This window comes from Lissotriton vulgaris, chromosome 4_1, assembly GCF_964263255.1.
Source record: "Lissotriton vulgaris chromosome 4_1, aLisVul1.2, whole genome shotgun sequence".
Taxonomy (NCBI): Eukaryota; Metazoa; Chordata; class Amphibia; order Caudata; family Salamandridae; genus Lissotriton; species Lissotriton vulgaris.
In genome coordinates, this window is record NC_141691.1 from 1031347025 (window position 1) to 1031370834 (window position 23810).

Consider the following 23810-nt stretch of genomic DNA (forward strand, 5'->3'; position numbering starts at 1 on the left):
GAACCCCCTAGAACGTATATTTGCCCCAGAACCGATAATCCAGGTAGCCCAACATCGGGAGATATTAAAATAATATCCTGGAATATTGCAGGTCTGTCATCTAAAATAAAAAATCATAATTGGTTAACCAATATAAAGAAATACCATATCATTTTCTTACAAGAAACATGGGAGGTACATAGTAATATCCTTGCCTTAGAAGGATACAAAATGTTTTTTGTTCCGGCACTTAAGGCAGCCTCGGGGAGTGCAAAAGGTGGTCTGACCACTTTTGTCGCCCTGAGACTACAAGGAAGATGGAATGATTTGGGATGGGTCTCAGATTGTATGTTGGGAATCATGTACCGTAACAAGGGACTTAATTTAACCCTTGTTACCTTCTACAATGCCATCACTGTGGGACAGCCCCTCTTATGCCTAACCGAACTGGGGGTCCGGCTGGCAGGAATAGAAGAGCAAGGGACAACGAGTTCTGAGATGGTATAAGCAGGCGACTTTAATTGCCACCCGTGCCCCTTCTTAAAAATCAGCTTGGGAAGTTGGTCGGCTTGCCCAATGGCAGAGGGGTGGCAATTGAATCACTCAAGGAAGGGAGGGGTGCTGAGCAAGGTCCTGGGCAGTCATGCCCTCACACACACCATGGATCTGATCGGAGTGGGGGAAAATAGCCCGGTTAACCCAAACTTTAAAGGTAGGGGAAGGGATTCCATTATTGATTTTATTTTTGTCACCCACACGCTTAAGTGCTGGATCACAAGTTTTAACATAGAGGTTAGCATTTTTAGTGACCACAATCCTCTGGTTCTGTCTATTAGGGACCCAAATTCGACAAATCATCTCTGCTGAAGGGTGGCTGGTGGTCTAATTAAAACCACCGACCAAGGCAGGAGACTAAGATGGGCCAACATCGATAGCGAAGTATTTTATAGAACCTTACTGGCACAGAGTGAACACTATGTTTGGAAGTGTCTGGATCTAGAAGTGGAGGGGGCAGATCTGATCAAAGCATTTGAGGGCGTCGCCCAACAAATTGACGGCCTGCTTAGAAGCAGAAAGACGAACAAGTATCCTAACACTCCCAGGTGGTTTGATCACGAATGCTCCCTCGCTCTGAGGGAACTGAAGTCAGCCCTAAAATCCGTACCCAAAGATAGGATGAAGGTGTCAAGCTGTGGGCGAGGTACAAAAAGACACTGAAATGCCATAAGATTGCATTGCAGAAGCAGGCCTGGGAGAACCTGAGAGAAGCGGCCGAGTCAAAGGACTCGACCGCTTTCTGGAAAGTTATTAATGAGCCGTGTTTCCAGGATTTAAATAACCAAAGCTGGCATGTCACATTTTGCCAGACACCTGGCTCGAGCACTACCAGGGCCTCTACAATTATGGCAGTACCGCTGATCTGATCACAGTAGAAACAGTAAATGTGAGTCTATCTCAGATAATCTTTTCCCTGGGAGAGATAAAGGCGGGGCTGACACGAAATAAGGCTCCGGCCCCTGATGGGATCCCCCCAGACCTCCTCCGGAGCCAGAAAGAACTCTTGGCGCCCATACTAACCAGGGTAATAAACGCAGCAGTGAAGACAAGGATGCCAGCGTCCTGGTCTACGGCCACAATAGTTCCTATATTTAAAAAAGGTAATAGAAATAGCCCACAATGTTACCGGCCCATTTCACTCGTTGATGTGACGATGAAAGTTTTGGGAAGGGCCATTCTTAACCGATTATTGGACTGGGCGGAAGAACACAATATTATTACTGGTACCCAGTATGGGCTCAGGTATGGTCACTCTACCTCAGATCAATGCCTCAATTTATATCTCCTGGTAGCCAAGTACACTGTGTCTAGTGAGGGAACAGTGTACTTGGCTTTCATGGATCTGACGGCAGCATTTGATCGAGTAAATCAGAAGAAACTGAGGGAACTATTGGGGGCTATGGGAGTCAATCCAGGACTGGTAAATATACTAAGCCCATTGCACCTGAACACCTCTGCCCAGGTCAGATATGACGAGGAGGGAAATACCACTGACCCCTTCCCATTCTCAAGGGGAGTGAGGCAGGGCTGCATCCTGGCTCCCTTCCTATTTACTTTATATATGAATGGTCTAGCTCAGGCACTGGTAGCCTTAGGGGTGGACTGTCCACAGATAGGAAGGAGAGGGATTCCTGTGTTGATGTACACGGACGATGCAGTGCTTTTGGCTTGCACTGCGCACAGACTCCAGTGCCTTATAGACGACTTCGTCCATTTTATGGATAGTCTAGATCTGTCACCGAACCTCACCAAATCCTACATCATGGAGATGGGAAAATTACCAACCAAGGAAAACTAATTACACAATAGACACTCATAGACTGGAAAAAGTCAGGACATTTTCATACCTGGGGATCCTATTTGACAGCCGCCTTAGTTTTAGAGCCCTTGCAGACGAGAAATGTAATACATTAATTCGCTCCACCAGGGCAAGTATGAATTTTGCAAAAAGGCTAGGCCAATGGTCCCCGGAGCAAATATTGAACTTGTATAGCTCTGTAAGTTGTGCTAAAGTCTTATATGGCAGTGAGGTTTGGGGCTTTATAGACCCACAAAAGCTTCAAATAGAAGAAAATAAATATCTGAGACGGGACTGAAAGTTCCCCAGAGTACATCTTCCTACATTGCACATGAGGAATTGGGTCTTGTTCATATCAGTGACAGGTTGCAATGGAAACCCCTTACATGCTGGATTGAAATATGGACAAATCCGGAGGCCGCGTTAAGCAAGCAGATAATATCGGAATGCATGGCCCGGGACCGGGGTCGTAATATTCCTTGGCTCAAATACGTCAGGGAAACTCTGATGGCCTTGGGCCATACTGAATATTTTATCCATCCAACAAAACTGTTACCCCGGACAAGGGCCCCATTAAGACAGAATTTTTAAATAGAGCCGCAACAAAAAGGGAAGACAGGGAACTGACCAAGCTATCGGTGAGAATTCACCAACTAACTAAGTCGTGTCTGGGCATGGAATCGTATCTGTCCCAGATTCACAACTCCCAGGACAGATTTCTCATGACCCGCTTCAGGCTAAACTTGCTCCACACATTTTGGCAGTTCCTGCAGGGTACACAACGCAACCAGAGATGAAGGGTCCATGCGGCTGCGACTGACGGTCTCCGCAGGACACGCTTCACTTTGTTTTATTATGCCCTTTCGATTCTTACCCTAGGAGATAATTTTCAAAGGTATTTTAAAGAATGAAAGGTTTAAACTGGCAAAGGTGGCCCTACTGTTTCTGAAATGAACTGCAGAGCCCCTTACACTTTTTTGTACAGTAAATGTCTTAAGACTGGCTGTGAAATTCAGAACTAGCAGAGGCGAGGGATAAACGTTTCTGTTTTTAATACCCGTTATTTAGGTAATGGGAGGGTATCCCTCTGGTACACATGAATTATCCATTTGTATTTTGATCTTGTCATTTCTTAATGCAACATGTCATTGAACTTCTTGATGAACCACTCTAACCTAGGACACTTTATTCTAGCCCTTTGAGATGACTCCTGTGATGAACCAGTCATATCTCTTGAATTGTTTGTATATAGATTTTTAGCATGGTTTTAAAATGTTTGAGATGTTCATTTTTAATATTGTACTTTTTATGGTATTGTTTTATGCCGAATAAAGTATTTTGATGATGATGATGAGCTAAATAAAAGCTTTTATTGTTGTTCCCTACCTGTTGCCATTTATTAAAATGTTACTAGATACAGAAATATATTTATAATTTTCTATATATACTTTACAGCAGCGTAGAGAGAACTGCGCATTTAAAAATAACTTTTTTAAAATAACATGATCATTTGTAGATATTACTGTGGTACTCTGTAGACTTTTAAATGAAGATTTAAATATGTAAAAAATGAAAAATACACTGCGGTAGACTACATTTGTAAAATATATTTTAAAACAATTCTTTTTGGGTACCATGGTACTCCAAAGGTAGTACTCTGCAGTAATCCGTAAATGTATTTTCTTTTTTAAATATTCAGAAACTTATAAAAAATTGTCCTACCTATGACCACTTTAAAAAATGATAATAGGTAGAGGAAAAATATCAACCGTAATACTAGCCTACATCTAAGTGCTAAACGCAAAACACAGACGAAGTGTACCTAAAAACAACATGGCTGCCTTTAACTTTTGTAAACACAGAAATTAACCAAATGTATAATGGCTTGTCATCGCTATGTACTGTGGTACTTCAACGAAATACTGCAAAATAATGCAACAATAGATACACACTAAGATAAAATGCCTTATAGCTTACACATATTTACCCTACTTACCTGTGGTAACCAAAAGGATCATTTGTGCACCATAATGTCTAATATTGCCAAATTTCATGTAACTCCATCAGCCAATTTTTCGCTACCTCCAGTACAAAAGTCTATGTAAAATGCATGGGTGGTAAACATGTTTTTGGACCATTCTTTTATCTCATCATCTTATCATCCCCTTCACCAACCACCGTGAAGTTGTGCATTGCCAATATATGTTCGTTCATATATATATATTTTTATATATATGTATCTATGTATGTATATGTATGTATATAGGCAGAGAGACATAACATTGAATATTTATATCTGCACATTCTAGGGTTTCTGTTTGACATCCAACTAAATTTTGCCGGACTGACTAACCAGTTGACATCAATCCTGCTTTTTCCTGTTTAAAATCTTGAGTAAAGTTCTACCGTTCATTCCCTTAGACCTCAGGAAAGTGGGTATAGTCGCCATAGTCCTCTCCCATATCGATTATTGTAATGCACTCTTTCTGGGCGTTGACAAACGCCAACCGTTAAAACTTCAATCACTGCTAAATGCAGCCGCTCGAGTGCTGCTCAATGTTCCTAAATACCAACGTATCTCAAATAGCATTAGTGAGCTTCATTGGCTACCTATTAAGCAGCGCATTGAGTTTAAGTATTTATGCCTGGTGCATAAAGCACTGTACGGGGGAGAGTCTAGGGACCTACAGCAACTTTTTTCAGTTCAGGTCCCCAGGGTCCATAAGGCCAGATGGGGAGGCAGAGCCTGGCTCTTCCCTGCAGGGGAATGAAGCTGTCTGTTCTCAAACACTAACTTGCTCCCCTGCTTCACTTAGTGCCAAGACGCCTCGTCATTCACGTGCTCTACAAGTTTCTTACTTACTATATCAGGTCTGTAGGTATATGGCCTGCTAATGAGGATGCATCAGCTCTTCATATGTGTCCTAAAATTTAAAAACTATACGTGAGGTTTCTCTGATTCCAGTACAGTCTCTTGACATTACACAAATGCAGCAGCATTGAAAATAATATTCATAAAAGATATTTGTTTACATATGCTAATTTTCTAATTGATAAGTGTCCATTGTAGAGCCAGGAGGGTCAGTTCGATGCCCAATTTTCAGGAGTGGTAATTGCCATCACTGCTAGAAGGCTTTCTTACACTGGAGGTCATCACAGGTAAATGCATCAATGCCTGTTAAGCATCCTGGCCTACTCGCTCCTCTGGTATCAGATGCCTTTCAAGTAAAAAGGGGCAGGGAATCAAAAAAGCATTGAATTCTTGCCCAGGCATAGATCCATTGGAAGACCGAGATCCTTTGGGAGACGTTGTTTTGCCAGTGTGAGGTCCCCATGGCAGGTTATTGTGAGTTCTTTACCGCAGCAGACATTTCAAAGAGCTTGACCATACTCTCTGATCTGCCTGTCTGGAGGATTGTTATGATGATGCATATATTTGCTGAAATCTGCTTGTTAGTATCTTAGAAAATCTATATTTCAATGTGTGTGCACATATGTCAACACATTCGTGATTATATGAGTAGATCTGAAAACACATGCATGTCTTTGTAAGGAGAGAGAAAGACAAATGAGAGCTGGCGAGAGCCCATGAGAGAAATAGAGCAGAAGATAGGAGAAGCAGATAAACATCCGAGTTCAGTCTTTTAAATTGGGACATTACTACTTCCACATAAAATGCCGCAATCACCTGTGAGACGAGCCATACCTTCAGCTTCCATCTACACGGCTTAAAAAAAGACTGCGTATAGTGTTGCATCCTTCCTGATTTGAGCTAACAAAATTGTGGCAAAGCACACTTTTCTGCTGTTTCTCAATACAAAAAAAGGTAAACGCTGGTCAATGCAAGCTGAGATCAAGCCATTTTTGGGTATGTCCCTAGTGACAAAGAAAATATGTATGGTTAAAATTTTGACACATCTTGGCTCTTAAAATTAGGTGAAACAGTACATATTTTGCCTCAAACTACGAGGAATCCGGAAAAAGGTGACTGTATGGATAATTCAATGCACACCATTATTTTGTTCCATGGTTGTTAATAAACGGTAGATACTTTTTGCAAAATAGCAACAGTCCTGTGCACACGTACAGTATAAGCCTAAACAATGTAGGAGTAATTTGAATACATTTGAAACAAAATTCAGAGTAGGTATATTGGTTTCTTTAATTAGTCATTAGTGATAATTCCAACCCGGTAGGGTGCAAGGACTTCCTGATTTGAATTGGAGCCGCCAAGATGTGAACACCACACCGATACCTAATAGACGAGAGGCCCGCACACATATCTACTTAGAGTGGCTTGGATTTTAGTGCGATTTCATACGGATTTGATGCTTGTGGGAGGATTTGTCTCATGGTATGCGCTTACTAGCGGCATAGCTCATCGCCGCCACCGAAGACATCAGGACCCTGCTGGACAGCTGCGAGATCGCAGCACTCATCCTCCTAGACCTCTCTGCCGCCTTCGACACCGTCTGCCACCGCACACTACGCACACGGCTCCACGCCTCAGGGATCCGAGACAAGGCTCTGGATTGGACAACCTCCTTCCTCTCCGGAAGAACCCAGAGCGTTCGCCCACCCCCCCATTCCGTTCCAAAGCCTCCGAGATCATCTGTGGTGTACCCCAGGGATCCTCCCTAAGCCCGATGCTGTTCAACATTTACATGGCCCGCTCACACATGTAGCCCGACAGCATGACCTCAACATAATCTCCTACACCGACAACACTCAACTGATCCTCTCCCTCACAAAGGACCTCATCACCGCCACAGCCAACCTCCACGAAGGAATGAAGGCCGTTGTCCACTGGATGAAGACCAGCTGCCTGAAGCTGAACTCGGACAAGACGGAGGTCCTCATCCTCGGCTCCAACCCTTCAGCCAGGGACGACTCCTGGTAGTCGACGGCACTGGGGCAGCCCCGACACCCACCGACTACGCACGCAACCTGGTAATCATCCTCGACTCAACGCTTTCAATGACCAAGCAAGTGAACACCGTCTACTCCTCCTGCTTCAACACCCTCCGCATGCTCCGCAAGATCTACAGATGGATCCCGTCAGATACAAGAAAGACAGTCACCCAGGCCCTCGTCAGCAGCAGGCTCGACTACGGACAACGGACATGCCCTCTAAGCGGGAGCCCCGACCAAGCTCACCAAACGACTACAATGCATCCAAAACGCCTCTGCACGACAGACCCTCGACGTACCACACCACCGCCACATCACCCCCCACCTGAGAAACCTGCACTGGCTCCCCGTCAACAAGAGGATCCTGCTTAAACATAAGCACCCTTGCAGGCACTCTTGCACCATGGTGCAAGGGTGGCTGCCTTGGCGTTAGGTAGCCAAAGTGCACCAGCGTAAGGAAAGGACAGGAATGAGCCATATCATGTTAAATAAGGCAGATTCCTGCACTTTCTTTTCACCCAGTGCAGCAAGGTGGCTGGTTGCATTACGCTGCATGAAAGTATGGAAAAATGCCTTTTTTGGGTCCCAATGCATGCTCTCTTTTTGTCAGCACATGCTAGTGGTTTATGTGAGGCCACCACTCATCCATACTAGTTTCTGTTTGCTGTAGTTGCCTTGCTCCAACGAGTCAATCTAATGATACCAATTTTATTTTTAGATTCCAATTATTCATCACATCTACAGATCTTTTTTAAATGGGTTAAGTTTTCCTTTTTTTATGTATATGAGCGTTATTAATCTACTAATTTGATTTGATTTTCTAAACAGTTTTGTACTCCTGAGTAGTCATCGCAGATCACAGGTCAAGAACCACTGTCCTAGAGCACATTATCAGTATATATAGACTAGCTATGCAACTCCAGGTCCAAATTAGGAATTTTCCCCTTTATAAGTGGAATTTGTTGTCCGAATAAAAAAATCTGCAAATTCTGCTGCTCTAATTGGCATTTAGGAAGGCAAATTCAACTTTATGTACATCCAAATGACAATTGTGACTTATACCTTTCAGTCGTTATTGATTTGGGTTTCAAGTGGGCATGAGATGCGCCAGCCCTGTGAAATCTTTATAAAGATTGACCTGGTTTATCACAGCATTTGTGTTTTTTCTTGTCCTTGCTAGGATGAATGCCAGAACTACATCCGAGTGCTCCTCATTAGCGGCGACCGGCTTTTCACATGCGGAACAAACGCTTTCACACCCATCTGCACAAATCGCACGGTAAGTAGAAATAAAATTACCCAACTGACTAAAGAAAACCGCTGCTTCTGAATCCAACTGCTTAAGCCACACCCAATAATGAATGCTTTTTACTCTTCTAACAATAGCATTGGCTAGATACAATGCTCATTCAGGGTTATGTATTCAAATTTGGCATGTGGTGTTTCACTATCTGTGAACATCTTTAAACAAAGACTTTTGATCTAAGAATGAACATATGAAGTTGCCGTTTATGAGAAATTAGTGAGATGTATCCCACTAGTACTGCTGAGTTCTCCAATCAGGCAGAGCCTGTGACAGAGGGAGGTCAGACAAGATGGCAGCAAGGTAAGGCATCCCCTCACCCCACAATTAGATGTGGAAAGACAAGATAGCAAATAAATCAATCAATCTGGATTTATAACGCATGGTTAATCGCCCAGTAGGGTTCCCAGATGCTTGCAGGTCCCAGAGGCTTATTCATTCAAATAGAACAATAATAATGGTTCTGTCGGACGGAAATACACAGTAATATAGTATTCCCGGGATTATTACTCACAACATCCGTCCTTGTAAGGGTACAACGATATCGTTGTACCCTTACAGGGACGGATGTTGTGAGTAATAAACCCGGGAATACTATATTACTGTGTATTTCAGTCCGACAGAACCATTATTATTGTTCTATTACCCGCCCATGTTCTGAGGGTTACAGGGTCCCCCCATTACATGTAATGGTATTCATTGAAATAGCCAGGTCTTGAGGCCCATTCGAAATTCCATGGAGTTGGGTTATGGTCCGGTGGTGCATGGGGAGGCTGTTCCAGGTCTTTGCTGCGATGTGGGAGAAGGAGCGTCTTCCACCTCTGCTTCGGAAGATGCAGGTAATATGGGCAAGTAAAAGGGAGGCGGAGTGTTGTCCAAAAATGGGAAGGCAAATCAACCTCACTCCAGTGACCTGATGGTCTGTAATAGTGCTGAATATAGAGAGTGTGTATACTAGAGAAATGAGAAGGAGGTACAGGCAATAAATACAATTCCTAAAATAATGCTAGAACTGAAATGACTAACAATTAAAAGATGGGATTTAAAGTTGTAAGGGCTCTTAGAATTTTTTTTTGCTTACATAGGAATAAAAGAGGGAAGTGTTAAACATTGCTAAAGGTCAGGCGGAAATACTAATTTAGATGATAATGCTTTGATGTCCTTTTTAAACTGATGCAATTATTCACTGTTACCCTTGTTTGCTGTGATTTTACAGTTAAGTAATTTGACAGAAATACATGATCAGATCAGCGGCATGGCTCGATGTCCATACAGCCCACAGCACAACTCTACTGCTCTTCTTACATCCAGTGGAGAGCTATATGCTGCCACTGCCATGGACTTCCCAGGAAGAGATCCTGCCATCTACCGCAGCCTTGGGGGACTGCCACCTCTACGCACAGCACAGTACAATTCCAAGTGGCTCAACGGTTGGTGACTCCAAGCCTTTATATGCTTTCTTCTCTAAGCAAATGTTTTTTTCTAAAACTGAACTCTATATAGTTGTTCAACTTTACATTGGTTGTGCTTTTTAAAACATTTTTCCCCAAATACAAAATGCCTTGCTCGTTATGCCCTGTTTCACAATTTTTTCCAAGACACAGGGTATGAGAAATTGGCTTCCTACACAGATTCCTTGAGTCCTGTAATGACAGCCACCGAGTTTTCTTCTGAGTTGCGGCCCGCGAATGAGAATTCTTGGCACTGAATATTGCCACCGGTACAGTGGGGATGTATGACGGTACGACGCGTACCGTCACAACGCGTGCTTTTACAACACGTCCCTTACAATGCAAATCGTTACCACGATTTGCGTTGGGGGCGCGGATTGAGAATAGTATAATTTACTATTCTAACACCAGTCCCCGTGGACACTAAGGAAGGTGTTGGAATAGTAAATATACTATTCTAAATCCTCTAGCGCCCTCCAGGGCAAGTCGTGGTTACGACTTGCGTTGTAACGGATGCGTCATAAAAGCACTGCGGAGTAAAATCCTCGTTGTAAAGGATGTTCCCCGTACAGTGGCACCGAAATGGCCAATGGGAGAAAAAGCTCCCTCAGCCAATCAGGCGGTCCTATTTACTTATTTATTTTGGTAACAGGGGACCTCTGCGCAACCAACCTTCCAGATATAACTAACTTTTTCTGAGCATTACCCCCTTAATGATCAACCTGAGCCCTTCTTTAAAAGCTAATTTCTTGAAAACAGCTATATGGATCTTCACCACATTACAAAAGAGTAAAGTTCTAACTTCCTTGCAATTCGTTTGTAATTATGTTCAGCTGTTTTTTTCTGTATGGGATAGAAAAAATCCTATGGCAATGAACATGGGAAGTCAAATATTTGGGTCCCTGCTTTTTTAGCCCCTACTCAGTGTAAATCTGTCCGATTTTTAAAAAAAAGATTTGCACAAATTCGTCAGAGGGTGCTAAAATTATTAGCAAAATAAACAAAAACACCCTTCCTATGAAAGTTCTTATCTATTACTACATATTGGCGGATGCGACGGAATAATATATAAAATATTAACTGCTTGAATATCGGTAAAGTCACTGCATTCAGTTCTTATTTTGTTCGTGCATTACCCATGATAGACACGCCACTCTTTTTAACAAACGAGGTGCCCAACATACATTCTGCTGCAGAGCACTTTTGATCTATTTATCTTGACAGAGCAAGAAATTAGTTTTCGGTGTTTTCTCTCGCTGCGTGTGAAAACTGTCAGATACCTGGATGGATCCCACAATGAAAACAGAGCAGTGTGAGCCTGGCCCATACTGTTTCACCGTGCCTGGCTGGTTTATTATAAATGTTTGGTTTCCTCGGAGCCCTGTCAGCCTGGGTTTTGCGTTCGACACTCACAGAGAAAACAGCGGCTTCTGTGGTGAAATTGTCTGGACAGGATTCTGAATGTGCTGCATGCAAATTGCTGCACTAAAAGCCCCCATCACAATAAACAATCGAAAGTGATGAGCGCCCTCGATGCTAAAGAAGGGGATTTTGCTTCACTGATCACTGAGCAATTTTTTTTATGGCCTCATAATTCCATAGAGCGGTTTTGGTGACAAGATACAATCTCATGAGACTAAAAACTTGAATTAAATGTTTCCAGGATTGCAATGTTAGGACATAAAACTTCATGGCTTTTATGAATTTGTATATTATCATGTTTAGTTTGGCTTAGTTGGCATCAGGATGATTTACAGATGCTTTTGCAAGGTTCAGCTGCCAATGGCAGCTGATTACCGGACAGGATGTCAATAGTTTGTTTATCTTTCTGGGAATAAAGCTAACTTAACGAAGGCAAATAAATAAGATGGATAGAAGTCTTAGTATTTTCATTATTCTAACACATTGCTAGTAAAATAAAATCATGATTGAGAATCAATGGTCTAGGTTTCTCACTGTTTGGAAACTCGTATGGTTTATGTAATCTCCGAGAAATATGGAAAACAAATAATGGGGCTGACTTTTTTAGGTCGAGCATTTGAGACCTCTTGTATATATGTTAGTATATACTTATTATATACCTATATGTGTATGTACTTTGTGGGCTCTGGTGATCAGCCCTAGGACTTGTCTGCTTCCACTTAAGGACTTTTTTTCTGTTCAACAGGCGCTATTTAACTATGTTTCTAGAAAACGACCAGAAGAGGTCAGTAATATACCAGAATTGCTTTCTGTTGAGGGACTTTCTTTTTTTAATTTTTCTGGCAACTGCCTCTATTTAACTTTCTTGATAGAAAATGACCAGCAGAGGTCGGTAAAATACCAAAATCACTCTAGAATTATCTATATTCCAGTCCATAGAAATTGTCTTCCACATAACCCGTAGACAATAATATTTTTTTTCAAATCTTGTATTTTCAGTGCTATGAACACCGAAGGCCCTGATTTTATATTAAAAACAGAACTTTGGACTATACCATTTCCCGCTGGAAGGCAATATTTCTCTCCATGTGTTCCCATACCTGGCGTGTCACGCAGTTTGGTGCTTACTTTCCCTCCATGTTAAAGTACAGTAGATGTTTCAGCACCCAGGCTAATGTGCTACATAGCCAAATACATATAAGGCCCTAAAGGTTACACCGATTGCATTGCAAATGCTTGTTTAATATTTGCAATAGCCTGTTTGTGAACTGCGACTGTCTAAGGTTGATGTGAGATTCAAGGCCTTATTTAGAGTTTGTCGGTGGGATACTCCGTCACAACGTGACTGGTATCCTGTGTGCCACATTGCAACTGCCACAGTATGTATGCACTTGTACAACACCAGACGGGTCATCCGCCTTGTTTGTGACAGAGCATTCCTTCCGCTGCAGAATCAGCCCGTTTGCGACCGGTAGATGCATCAAAGGCATTGCATTCGCAAAATAGGTAATCACAATTTATTGCGATTACCTAAATTGTGGATGCATTTAGTGAATCGCAAATTGCAATTCCCTATTTGAGATGCATCAAGCCTTTCCTAAATACGACTTTGCATTTAGGAAACACTAATTATCATCAACTTGAAGTTGATGGTAATATGCTAAATCTTTGAAAAATGTCCATATCTGCATTTTTCAAAGTGACATGTGGTGCACACACATGCCCTCAGGGCATGTGTGTGTGCCACATGTGCACACCTACCTCCTGGGGGGTGCATCAGCGGGGTCTTAGGCCCCCTGGCACCTGTGCAATTGCATTTGCAATTTGCGATTACAATTTTGTAATCGCAATTTACGAATGCATTCCTATTCATTTCTATGGACCTATGGGTCCATAGGAATGAATGGAATGGCATTACCTATTAGGGATTCGCAAATTTAAGAATCACTATTAGGTAATGTGTAGGACTCACAAATTACTTTACGATTTGTACATTCATAAGGAATTGCAATTCCTAAATAGCCATTACTTAAATATCGCTATTTAGGAATTGCAATTCCTTATGTTAATGCATGTGCCACTTAATCTTTTCTGACGGGTAGTACTATACTAACTATTGCATATTGATATTACAATAATGCAAGTCCTCACTTTTAAGAGTTTTTTAAGTTCTGTAAGTTCTGTTAAGTGTAGAAAACCCATTTGCAAAGGGATAGCAGAATGTTTGTGTCAGCCTTTCTGGGAAATGTAAAAGGATGCAACTGGTAATGGATGTTATCAACTTGAATATTTGTGGTAATCAACAAACTCTTCCAAGTAAATCTACAATGATTATATATATATATATATATATATATATATATATATATATATATATATATATATATATATATATATATATATATATATCTCCATGGTACTCTTGGATTTCAATAGGAATTCCAAAAATGCTGAAAATGTACTCTAAATGTAGAGTAATTCCTTGCTCAAGCACTTTCTGACTATTTTTTAAACGTTTGTGAGTGATGATCATAATTTGTATTACTTTAAAGCACAGAGTATATAATAAACATTATTCTAAATTGATTGATGTTTGGTGCTCAACAAAATGGGTCTACCTATTAGCCAACGGATAATTTACACTATGGGGCAGGTATACCATTCTTCATGCAAAACAATGCAGCAAGGCAACTTTCTGAGCTGTGTTGCATGAAAGGGAGAGGGCAAAAATGCATATTTACAAAGATATGGACCATTTGTTCTCTCTTGTTGTACTGGTGCCCTGTGTGCTGCTTAGAGCTACACAGGCGACCTAGTACCATAATGCAAGGGTGTTGGCATTATGGGCAGGATTGGTTTTGTGCCAGAAAGGACATCTCCCTGTATCTAAACAATCCTTAGAGCCATTCCCCTATTTCTATGTCTGCTGCAGAATGCAGAACACGTGGAAAGAGGAACTAATGGGAAAATAAAGATACTGCTCCTCATTATGCCACTGTCGGGTAGGCACGCCAATTTGGCACAAACCCAGACATACAAGTCCTTGTAAATCTTGGTTTAGAGCAAAGAAGTTGCAAGGGAGTGCCCATGCTACACGATTGTTAGCTTACCCGATGCAATGTAATCTAAGGCAGTGCTATGCACTGGTGTTGCGTATGCTTTGAATTTACTAAACCAAGCCATGCCATGCAGAATGGCTGTGTGTGGCTAAATAAACCCCAGTTAAGGACTCGTGTTGCCTTGCAACGACAATGGAAGTACTTAGTAAATCTGTCCCTACATTAACAGACATGCCAGCTCACATGGTGTTGCCGTGTCACCAACGATTTCAGCTCTCATCACATGGCCAAGCGGTAAACAGTGACTATGATAAGGTAAAACCATAAGAAAAGCTGGAAACCATTGCACATACTAGGTTTCCAGCTCACGGATGCATACTCTGCACTGCATATCTATTCAGGCTTATGAAAGCACTCTGGGACAAGGACAGCTGCTCCAGGGCACCTTGTTTTTGCCAAGAAGGGATCGGAGAGGCATTGAAGGTGTGATTGTTTGGCAGTCCCTGGAGAGCATGGAGAGTGGGTATGCTTTTTCTCCACTACCCACTGCCTCAGATGCACCATCCATCTCGTTCCCAGTAAGATAACACAGTGGAAAGTGGAAAAAAGTGACACTTAATGATGTTGGATTAAATATTTTCTTTAGAAGCATGCTATTCCTGACTGCTACGTATCCATGCAACATTAGATCAGTTCTGTTTTATAACCTAACCATTCCATCCCATGATTTGTTTACTCACTCTCAAATTTGAGGTAATTTAGACAGCTCTAAACATGTTGAGCTAACAGGTATTACTGTGAAGCAAGTTACAGCCAACCCCTTGCAGCAGCACAACAGTCAGTGAAGGTACATTGCAGTGTTCATCCTATGTAGCAGTGGCGTCTGACACAAATAAATATCGGCAGGGAGTGAGAGGGGCTGTCAGGAAGTGCATGGGAAGCGTGGGGCAGAGGGGTTAGTAAAAAATAACTCTTACCGCATGTTGCCAACTACCTCGCGCTTCTCTGCTGCCAGTGCCTAGTCCCAGCAGTCCCTGGGACTGTATCACAGACTCCCCATTAATCTCTGCACTGCTCTAAAGCATGAGAGCAATGTGGGTATTTATCTGAGCGGGCTGGATTAACGATCGCTCAGGCACAGGAAGTCTGTGCTGTTTCTCTAACCCGGCTGTGTAATACAGCTGGGTTGGAGAAACCTAAGTGCGCAAGTGAGTTTGGCCAGCCCAAGACGGCCGGCCAAACTGACATGCACAGTTAAAAGTGCACATCTACCACTCCTCCCCCACTCCATGACCCTCCCCTCCCTGCATACGCTGGCTCAGCCAGCAGCTGAAAAATAAAACAATATTAACAAGCATTGGCATAGCCAATAGGTCTCGCCTTTAGGACCTTATAAGTATTTAGTCATGCAGCACAATATCCTTACTGCAACAGCATTAACTGTTGCATGGCTAAACACTTATAAAGTCCAAAAGGTGAGACCTATTGGCTATGCCAATGCTTGTTTAACAATGCATTAGAACAATCATTACATGTATTTCAATGTGGAACCATTTGCATCTTTGTATATTTGTGTCAATGAACTTTTCGTGGTTTCATAAATATGATTTTAGCCTTTGAATATTCAAATAAACTGAGAAAATATGAATACATTAAAAATATAATAAAATGACAAAAAAATATATGATTACACGCATGATTCGATCATTCTACTAATGGGCAGCTCATAGAGCTCAAGCGAGCCAATAGAGAAAAAATACAGGTAGCGTTGGAGTTTTTTTCTTATTTTCTTTGTGTTTTTCCCCCCCTTGCTCCTTAACCTACAAATTAATTCCAGAGGGTACCTTTCCATCTATAGTGCAGAGCCAGAGGAATGGCACCCCGCGAAAGTGACAATTCCTAAGAGAGTAGTCAAGTCAGAGCTAGAAAGAGAGCAAGAAAAGACTGAAAGAGAAGGGCGAGAGAGAACTTTGACAAAGAGAGGAAGAGATAAACAGAGAGAGAGGGTTTTTGAGAGAAAGACAGAGACAAAAGTTAATAGAGAACGAGTGAGAGACAGACTCTTAGGGCGGGAAGCCCTTAAAACCAGAGAGTGAGGGAAAAGCTTATGGCTATAAAGAGAGACACTGTTCCGGACTGAGAGAAGCGGCGAGGGGTGGGGAGGGGTGGCTGTTGCCCAAGCAGAGCTACTTCCCCCTTACTCTGGCTGGGCTCAGAATCCATAAGGGGTGGGGTTTTCTGGGTATTTATGGACCCTAAAGAGGAAGGCCTGCAATTCCTCGCACAGCTGCACTATAGCATAAGCATTGGCAAAGCCAATAGGTCTCGTTTTTGTGACCTACTCGCTTTGCAATTTATTTTTACCCACACTGCACAGCATCACGATGGCTAAAGTTAGATTAAAAAAAAATCCTTTGACTTGGATGCCCATGTTATTTTGTATCATGCATGCGCAAGCCTACAAAATGAAACTAGACCTTTTTTGCTATCAATCCGAGTGAATTGGTAACTAAAAAGAAAAGAAAACATGCATCAATGTTATTTTTTTATGAAGGAACTGAGTTGGCAAAAGCAACAAAGATAAAAGCAACAAGGGGGAAACACATAAGCAACTAAGCAACATGGGGGCAGGCTGAGTCTTAACCAAAATGGCTCATTGCAAGTGGGAGGCATAAGCCAGACACAGAGGGAGAGATGGGGAAGCATCAACAGGGTGGGATAAAACACTGAGGGTGGGGGAAGCTCTGAAGAGGGACGAGAAGCATACAGGTAGAGGAAAACAAGAAAAACACAGATGGCGCTGGAAGGCAATAGGAAGAAGCACACAGGCAAGCGCAACATGGAAGGGGCAAGGAAAAGCACTCTAGCAACGAGTAACACGAGTGTAGGTGAAGAGAAGCGCACAAGGGAGACAGCTCAAAGAAGCATGCAGTCTCATTGCTTGCTTAAAATAAAAGACAAGATGGCAAAAGTGAAAGCAGGGGTACGCGCTCACTGGCAAACTCGCGAGTGGTGCGCACGAGCACACAGGCAAGCGCAACATGGAAGGGGCAAGGCGAAGCTCTCTGGCAACAAGTAACACGAGTAAAGGTGAAGCGAAGCGCACAAGGGAGACGGCTCAAAGAAGCTCCTCCACCATTGCGGAAGAGCCGCCAGTGACTAAATTCACACAGTTCTCCCGCTGTCTTCTAGAATGCAAGAGAGCCCCAAACAATGTGACAGTAACGGAAAATAAAACATGCTCAAATGTTCCCCAAGGTCTTGGAGTCAACTCCCAGTGCATCAAAGGCATGACTTTTTTGGGTCCTCTGAAGGCAATCCCTTGCCTTTTGTAGATGTCTTTGAAAAACAAAAGAAATGGTGACCAGGCTAGTGGTAGGTGAAGGTTTGAAGAAAAAAACACCTTTGGGAGGGAGGTTATCTTTAATTATCTGTTTCTTATGCCTGCTAAAATGAAACATTAGCCCCTAAGTCATGAACACAACGAAACAGCATAGCAAATATTGATCACCGTCTAAAAGCAGATGTCACTATTTTGTTTTGTTTATATTTCCGTGACCCTAACCAGACTGGTCTAGTGACGTGAGTGGTACTAAAATAATGCACCAAACAAATAACTCAGAACCATATACAGATAAGTGAACCCCACTAATTTAAAGTGCACTGATTATAAATGCACTGTCTAAAATTAGCAAAAACTAATGGTGATGAAAGTCCAATCTACTGGCAAAATAAATAGAAAAATAATAACAGTAGCACTCAGGGTATGCAGTGAAATCCACAAGAGAAGTTACTTTTGTAATCATCGCTTAAGTGTTATTACTCTTTGCTTAGCAAGCTAATAATTATTAACATCCTGTGCTGAAAGTGTTGAGCACTCTTAGCTCCTGCTCAGCAACTATGGCTGAGACCCAGATTTGATGTTTTGTAGCGAGGGAACAGCTGCTATCACCTGACAGTATGTGAACAATAAAGCTATTAGCAACCATCCCACCAATCTTGCATAGCACACCCACTGTCCAAGACTGTTAATTTTCCTAATTTTCACTTGACTTAGAATTAAGTCAAATAGCAGTTGGTAATGACACCATTCTGAGCATTTTAGCTGACTGAGCATTCTATATACAGTACTAATGAAACTTAACAACTTGTAAAGTAACAGTACAATTGAAGTGCACCTAGAAAACAAAAGTTCAAAAGGAAAGATGCATACAAATTAAATTGCCAGAGTGGGCTTATTTTTAAGAGCCCCTTTTTCTGACGCTCCGGCGGCACAAACCTTTCAACCATATCTATGAGGCTACGCAAAGCCACTTCGTGTGGCCTCATAGACATGGAGTAAGACAAAGCAGTTCAAGTCTCTGCATTGCCTTACTCGGCACCAGGGAGGCGTTCCATGGGTGCTGCGGTGGGTTTTCCCACAGAAGACCCACGGATCGTTACGCTGCCCAGTGGTGGCTGGTGACATTTGAAAGTAGTGGGGTGTAAAAGTTTGGCATGACTTTCATGTAATGAGCGATGCGGGCAAGCTTAATGGACAAACATGGGCTCCATGCTGAATCCTCCTCCAGAGAATTTGGGAAATGGTGTATTTTAAAGTAAATTAATTTAGTGATAACGCATGGCTTATAAAGCAGTGGAACATATAGGGCCATATGTGTCATTCAAAATTGCGATCGCAAACGCCAAAATTCTGCGAATTTCGGCATTTGCAATCGCAATTTAGCTAAGTGGGATGTAAGAAAGGAAAACAGCCTTGCAAAATAAGGAATCGCAAATTAGCGATTCCCCCTTTGGAGATTGCATTTAAGAAATCACAAATTGCGATTCCTTAAATGCAATGTAAGAGACCCAGAAAAAGTGTAATTTGACCATAAGGAATCGCAAATTACCATAAACTTCAAGTTGGTGGTAATTTGCGATTTCTTTGAAAAATGCACTTTTGTGCATTTTTCAAAGTGCCATGTGGTGCACATACATGCCCATAGGGCATGTATGTGTGTCACATGTGCACACATGCACATTTCAGGGATGCAACAGGGTGTCCTTTTGACACCCTGGCACCCTTGAAATTGCATTCTCAATTTGCGATTCTCTAATTGGGAATCGCAAGTTGAGAATGTCTTCCCATTCATTCCTATGGGCCTCTAGGCCCATAGCAATGAATGGGTAGGTATTCCTTAATTTCGAATCGCAATTTGTAATTTGCAATTAAGGAACATGTAGGATTCACAAAATTATTTGCAAATCCTACATACATAGCGTTTTGCGATTTTCAAATAGCGATTCGCAAAAAAATCGATATTTGAGAATTGCGAAACCAAAGTTTCATACATATGGCCAATAGTTTTTAAATATTAAACGCATAAAAAACTGACCTATATCTTACTGCATTCATATATTCAAGTTAATGTAGTGTGAAATTGTACAACGCAACAACTTCCACTTTTTAAAGTGTGTGCTTGCCCAGTGTGTTACACTGCATGCAGCATCAACTTTGGAAGAAAATACTCTAACTAGGCTTTGGGAAGGACCCACACCTGCTGATTGTAATCTGTCATATAGAAATATGTGAAGAGAGGTCTTTAAGTGGGATGAGCATTTTGGGGACTCTCTAAAAGGGCACACATTAAATATATTTTTGTCATTCCCATACTGTGCTGCTATTTTGGTTTCTCTCTGAAATGTAATTGTTTCCAGCTAATTAAAAAACAACAACTGACCTACACCTAAAACAATGATTGGTTTTTTCAATGGTTGTTAGCTGTTTAGCATAAATGAGTAACAACAAGGATTTGTAATAAATAATTCACCTTCAAAATGTTTCAATTTCAATAGTAATGAGGCCTGTGGAAGGAGTTTTGGCCTTTAGTTCTGTGCGCTTTATGTTAGATATGTATGTCCTTATTCTCTGGATATCTTGTGTATCTGCACATCTTCAACTACATCTCATTCCTCTTGAGCACCCTCTTTTCACTCTTCCCCGAATGCTCTCCCTTGCATCTCCCTCATTTCACCAATTCCAAATATATACTGCACTCAGTCAAATGTAAGCAATTTATTTACTTTTGCTTTAGCCCCGTAAATATTTTGCAGTCTGTGCACCCTCTTAACACATTTTCACCAAATTGCACTTAAAACTGGATACATGACCATTGTTCTGCGTGCTATGCAGTGAAGCCAACCCGCTGACAGGCACTTTGCTTTGGCTTCAGGGTCCGCGTCAGAGCGCTCAATCAATGCCCCTCAGAAACACCTGACATGGCTCAAAGTATGTACGGAAAATTAATACAGAAAGAAACACATGATCAAATAGCTAACTCTTGAGGAAGGCAAGATTAGGATAGGAACTAAATTGCTGACATGTATTTCCTTAATGTTTTTAAACACTCGTTCATAAATCAATCCATGTTTTTGGCATTAATGTTGCTAAGGGCATGAAGATAGGGCCAGTTTTAATGTCATACAGCAGATAACGATCTACTGTAAGCACATTTCTCTCGCTTTGCACTTGACTCGGCAATTTCGAACAACTTCACAATGGAGCAAGAACCCTCATTGTTGCCAACTAACTGATAAGGCCTGTCAGTAAATGACCAGTCCGTTCTGACCAGTCCATGCAGACAATTGATACATTTCCTTCGATGTTTGAAGGAAAAGGGGAAACCCATTTGCTGCCCCTTTTCCTTGCAGCTCACACACAACTGTAATGTTGAGATTGTGTGTTGCAATGAAATGCACCACTAACGATGCTACTTTTGAACCCCACGTTTTGTTTTTTCATTCCTTTAAAGCCTGGCACTTTGGGCAAAGCCGGATGTCCGAAAGTAAAAAACTAAAAAGCTATATGCATGCACGTGAGAAGGGGCCGTGCAGTGTAGAGAAAAAAATCACAGTGCCATTACCAGCCTAGCATGGGTAGCAATCACCAACAATAGTCACCACAGAGTGTTTCAATGTTTGATGACATTTGCTGGGGTTTTAAAGTATATCGAAAAATCATTCACTGGGAGGCCCCTTTAAACGTAGGTCCCTCCTGCCACAGGAGTAAAACAATTTTTTGAGTCAGATAGACATTTTCTGCTGGGTTTGCACCACTAGTTTGATTTGAACAAGTGATTCTCCAAGACTCTTTCAGGCAGTGGACAGAAAAGGAGATTGACAGCTCCATGTCAAGCTGCTAACCTGTAATGTTTGCTAAACTCAGGCTGGGCTGTTTGTCTTTTGGATCCATTTGGCGGTGGAACAAATGCTGCAGTTCCACTTTTAACGGGGCCAATGAAGTGTACCCAGGGCCTGGGTTGTCACAGAGGGGGAAATTAGGTGGCGAGGGGTCTCCGAACAACATTCATAAGCGAAAATTAGCATTCTAACACTTACCATTACCAAGGACAAGGCAGCAAAACACATGTGCTTCACGGTGCTTGCATCCACTCCTACGTGCGACAAATGTGAAAGTGTGGGATCTATGCCTGTGAATGTGGGACATTGTTATATGTAGACAAGGGAACCCAATTAGATAGGTCAGGGACCTCGGGTACTGGTATTTTATATGAACAGTGGTCCCTCACACGAACGATAAGGAACGGAAATTATTATAGAAATACAATAAAATCTATAATATGTTGTCCAGCCGAGAAAAAAAAATATATTTAATATTCCAAATATACACAAAGAAAACAAAAACATGAAGTGGAAACACAAACCCTGCAACTATTAAAACATGAGAGGAAACTCAGGAATTTCTTGATGCTTGAAAGAAATCAGGGGATTATCAAGCATAAATTAAGGAAAACACTTTAGCACAAATCAATAAAGCATAAAACAGTGTCAAGGTGTTAACAAGTCAACGGCGTTTCGATTCCATACACAGAGGTACCGGGATCATCATCAGGACTTAGTCATAGTAGCCTGAGATTAGTACCACTTATTACGGTTGTTGTACTGCAGGGGACTAAGAAGAACTGGATCAGCAACCGAATGCCAACTCTCAAGCCATAATCGCAATCAGAAAATAGGGCAAAATTGAAATGGCCACAATGGGCATTCGAAGTTGTAGAAAGCCGGGCAGCAAGGGCGAAACCTCTGCAGCAAGAGGGATACGACCAATCCAGTCGACCATGAGTGCCCGTTCCTGCACAAAAAACAATCTTGCATGCAACACAGACACCCTTGCACCATTTTGCAAGGGTGCATGCATTGGCGTTAGGCAGCAAATTGTATGCCATCACTGGGGGATAGGACAGGAATGCACCATATTTCATAAATAAGGTGCATTCCTGCCCTTTCACATTGGCGTAGGGCAGTGCAGCAAGAAGACTTGAGAAAAAATGCTAAAAGCAATTGCAAAGGATTAATTGTAGCATTATTATCTGTGAACTATGTTAAAATACTAGCAGTGGCCATTCCCTGAATTATAGACCCAAGCCATGGAGCAATGGTAATTTAAAAGATATTGAGCTATAACTAGTGTCATGAACCAATTCCAAGCTCAATCATGCTATTGGCACATTAATGTACCAGTGCTGCAATCAGATTGGCTTCCTTGTTCTCACCACTCCTATTAATATACTAATGGTTATTTCCAAATGAATAAATGCCTGTGTGCGGGGCTTGCTAGCACAGTGCCAATGGGTTAGTGTGTTAATAAACCAATAAAAACTTCCTGTTTGCAGGTTTGAGTAGGGCTTCTAAATGCTAATTAATCTAGGTGGGAATCTTCAGGCCTGATATGGTATGTTAAGTTGTATTTGGTTATGTTATGTTGTGGTATATTATGTTATCAGTAGTTTTATAGAGCGCTTGACGTGGGTAAAGGATATTCAGGTGCTTGTAGACTGTGTGTGAGGCCGGCCCCTGAGGGCTTACTGATAAAGCAAGGTCTTCAGTTTCCTGCAGAAATCAAGAAGAGAAGAGGAGGTTCTGGTGTGTTGTGGGAGTTAGTTTCAGACTGTAGGAGCCAGTTATGAAAAAGCAGGACCCTGTGCTCTCCTTTTGTGTGTGCATGGGGTGTGTGCTAGTGAGAGTTCGGCAGAGCACAGATGTCTGGATGGTTGGAGGAAATTAATGTGGCTATTCAGGTAGGGAGGGCTTGTGCTGTGGGGTGCCCTGTAAGTGTAGATGAGTAGTTTAAACTGTGCACAATTGTGTTTCTAGAGCCAGTGAAGTTTCCTAGGATGTGGTGTGATGTAGGCTCAGCATGGGAGATTGAGGACGTATCTGACTGCTGTGTTCTGGACTGTGTGAAGTCTACTTGTGAGCTGATTGGTTGTCCCTGTCTACCGGGCATTCCTGTTGTCTCGTCTGGTGGTGATGAGAGCTTGGGGATT

The 23810-nt window shown here is 42.0% G+C and overlaps 1 protein-coding gene across 1 annotated transcript in view; it reads left to right on the plus strand.

Moving 5' to 3' along the window:
- The window catches only part of SEMA5A (semaphorin 5A), a 1998383-nt gene that overhangs the window by 1044924 nt on the left and 929649 nt on the right, over window positions 1-23810 (plus strand). Inside the window, exons 7-8 of the mRNA XM_086965275.1 lie at window positions 8427-8525; window positions 9766-9979. Of these exons, the coding sequence (XP_086821401.1) occupies window positions 8427-8525; window positions 9766-9979 (313 nt within the window). The remainder of the gene's footprint in view (window positions 1-8426; window positions 8526-9765; window positions 9980-23810) is intronic.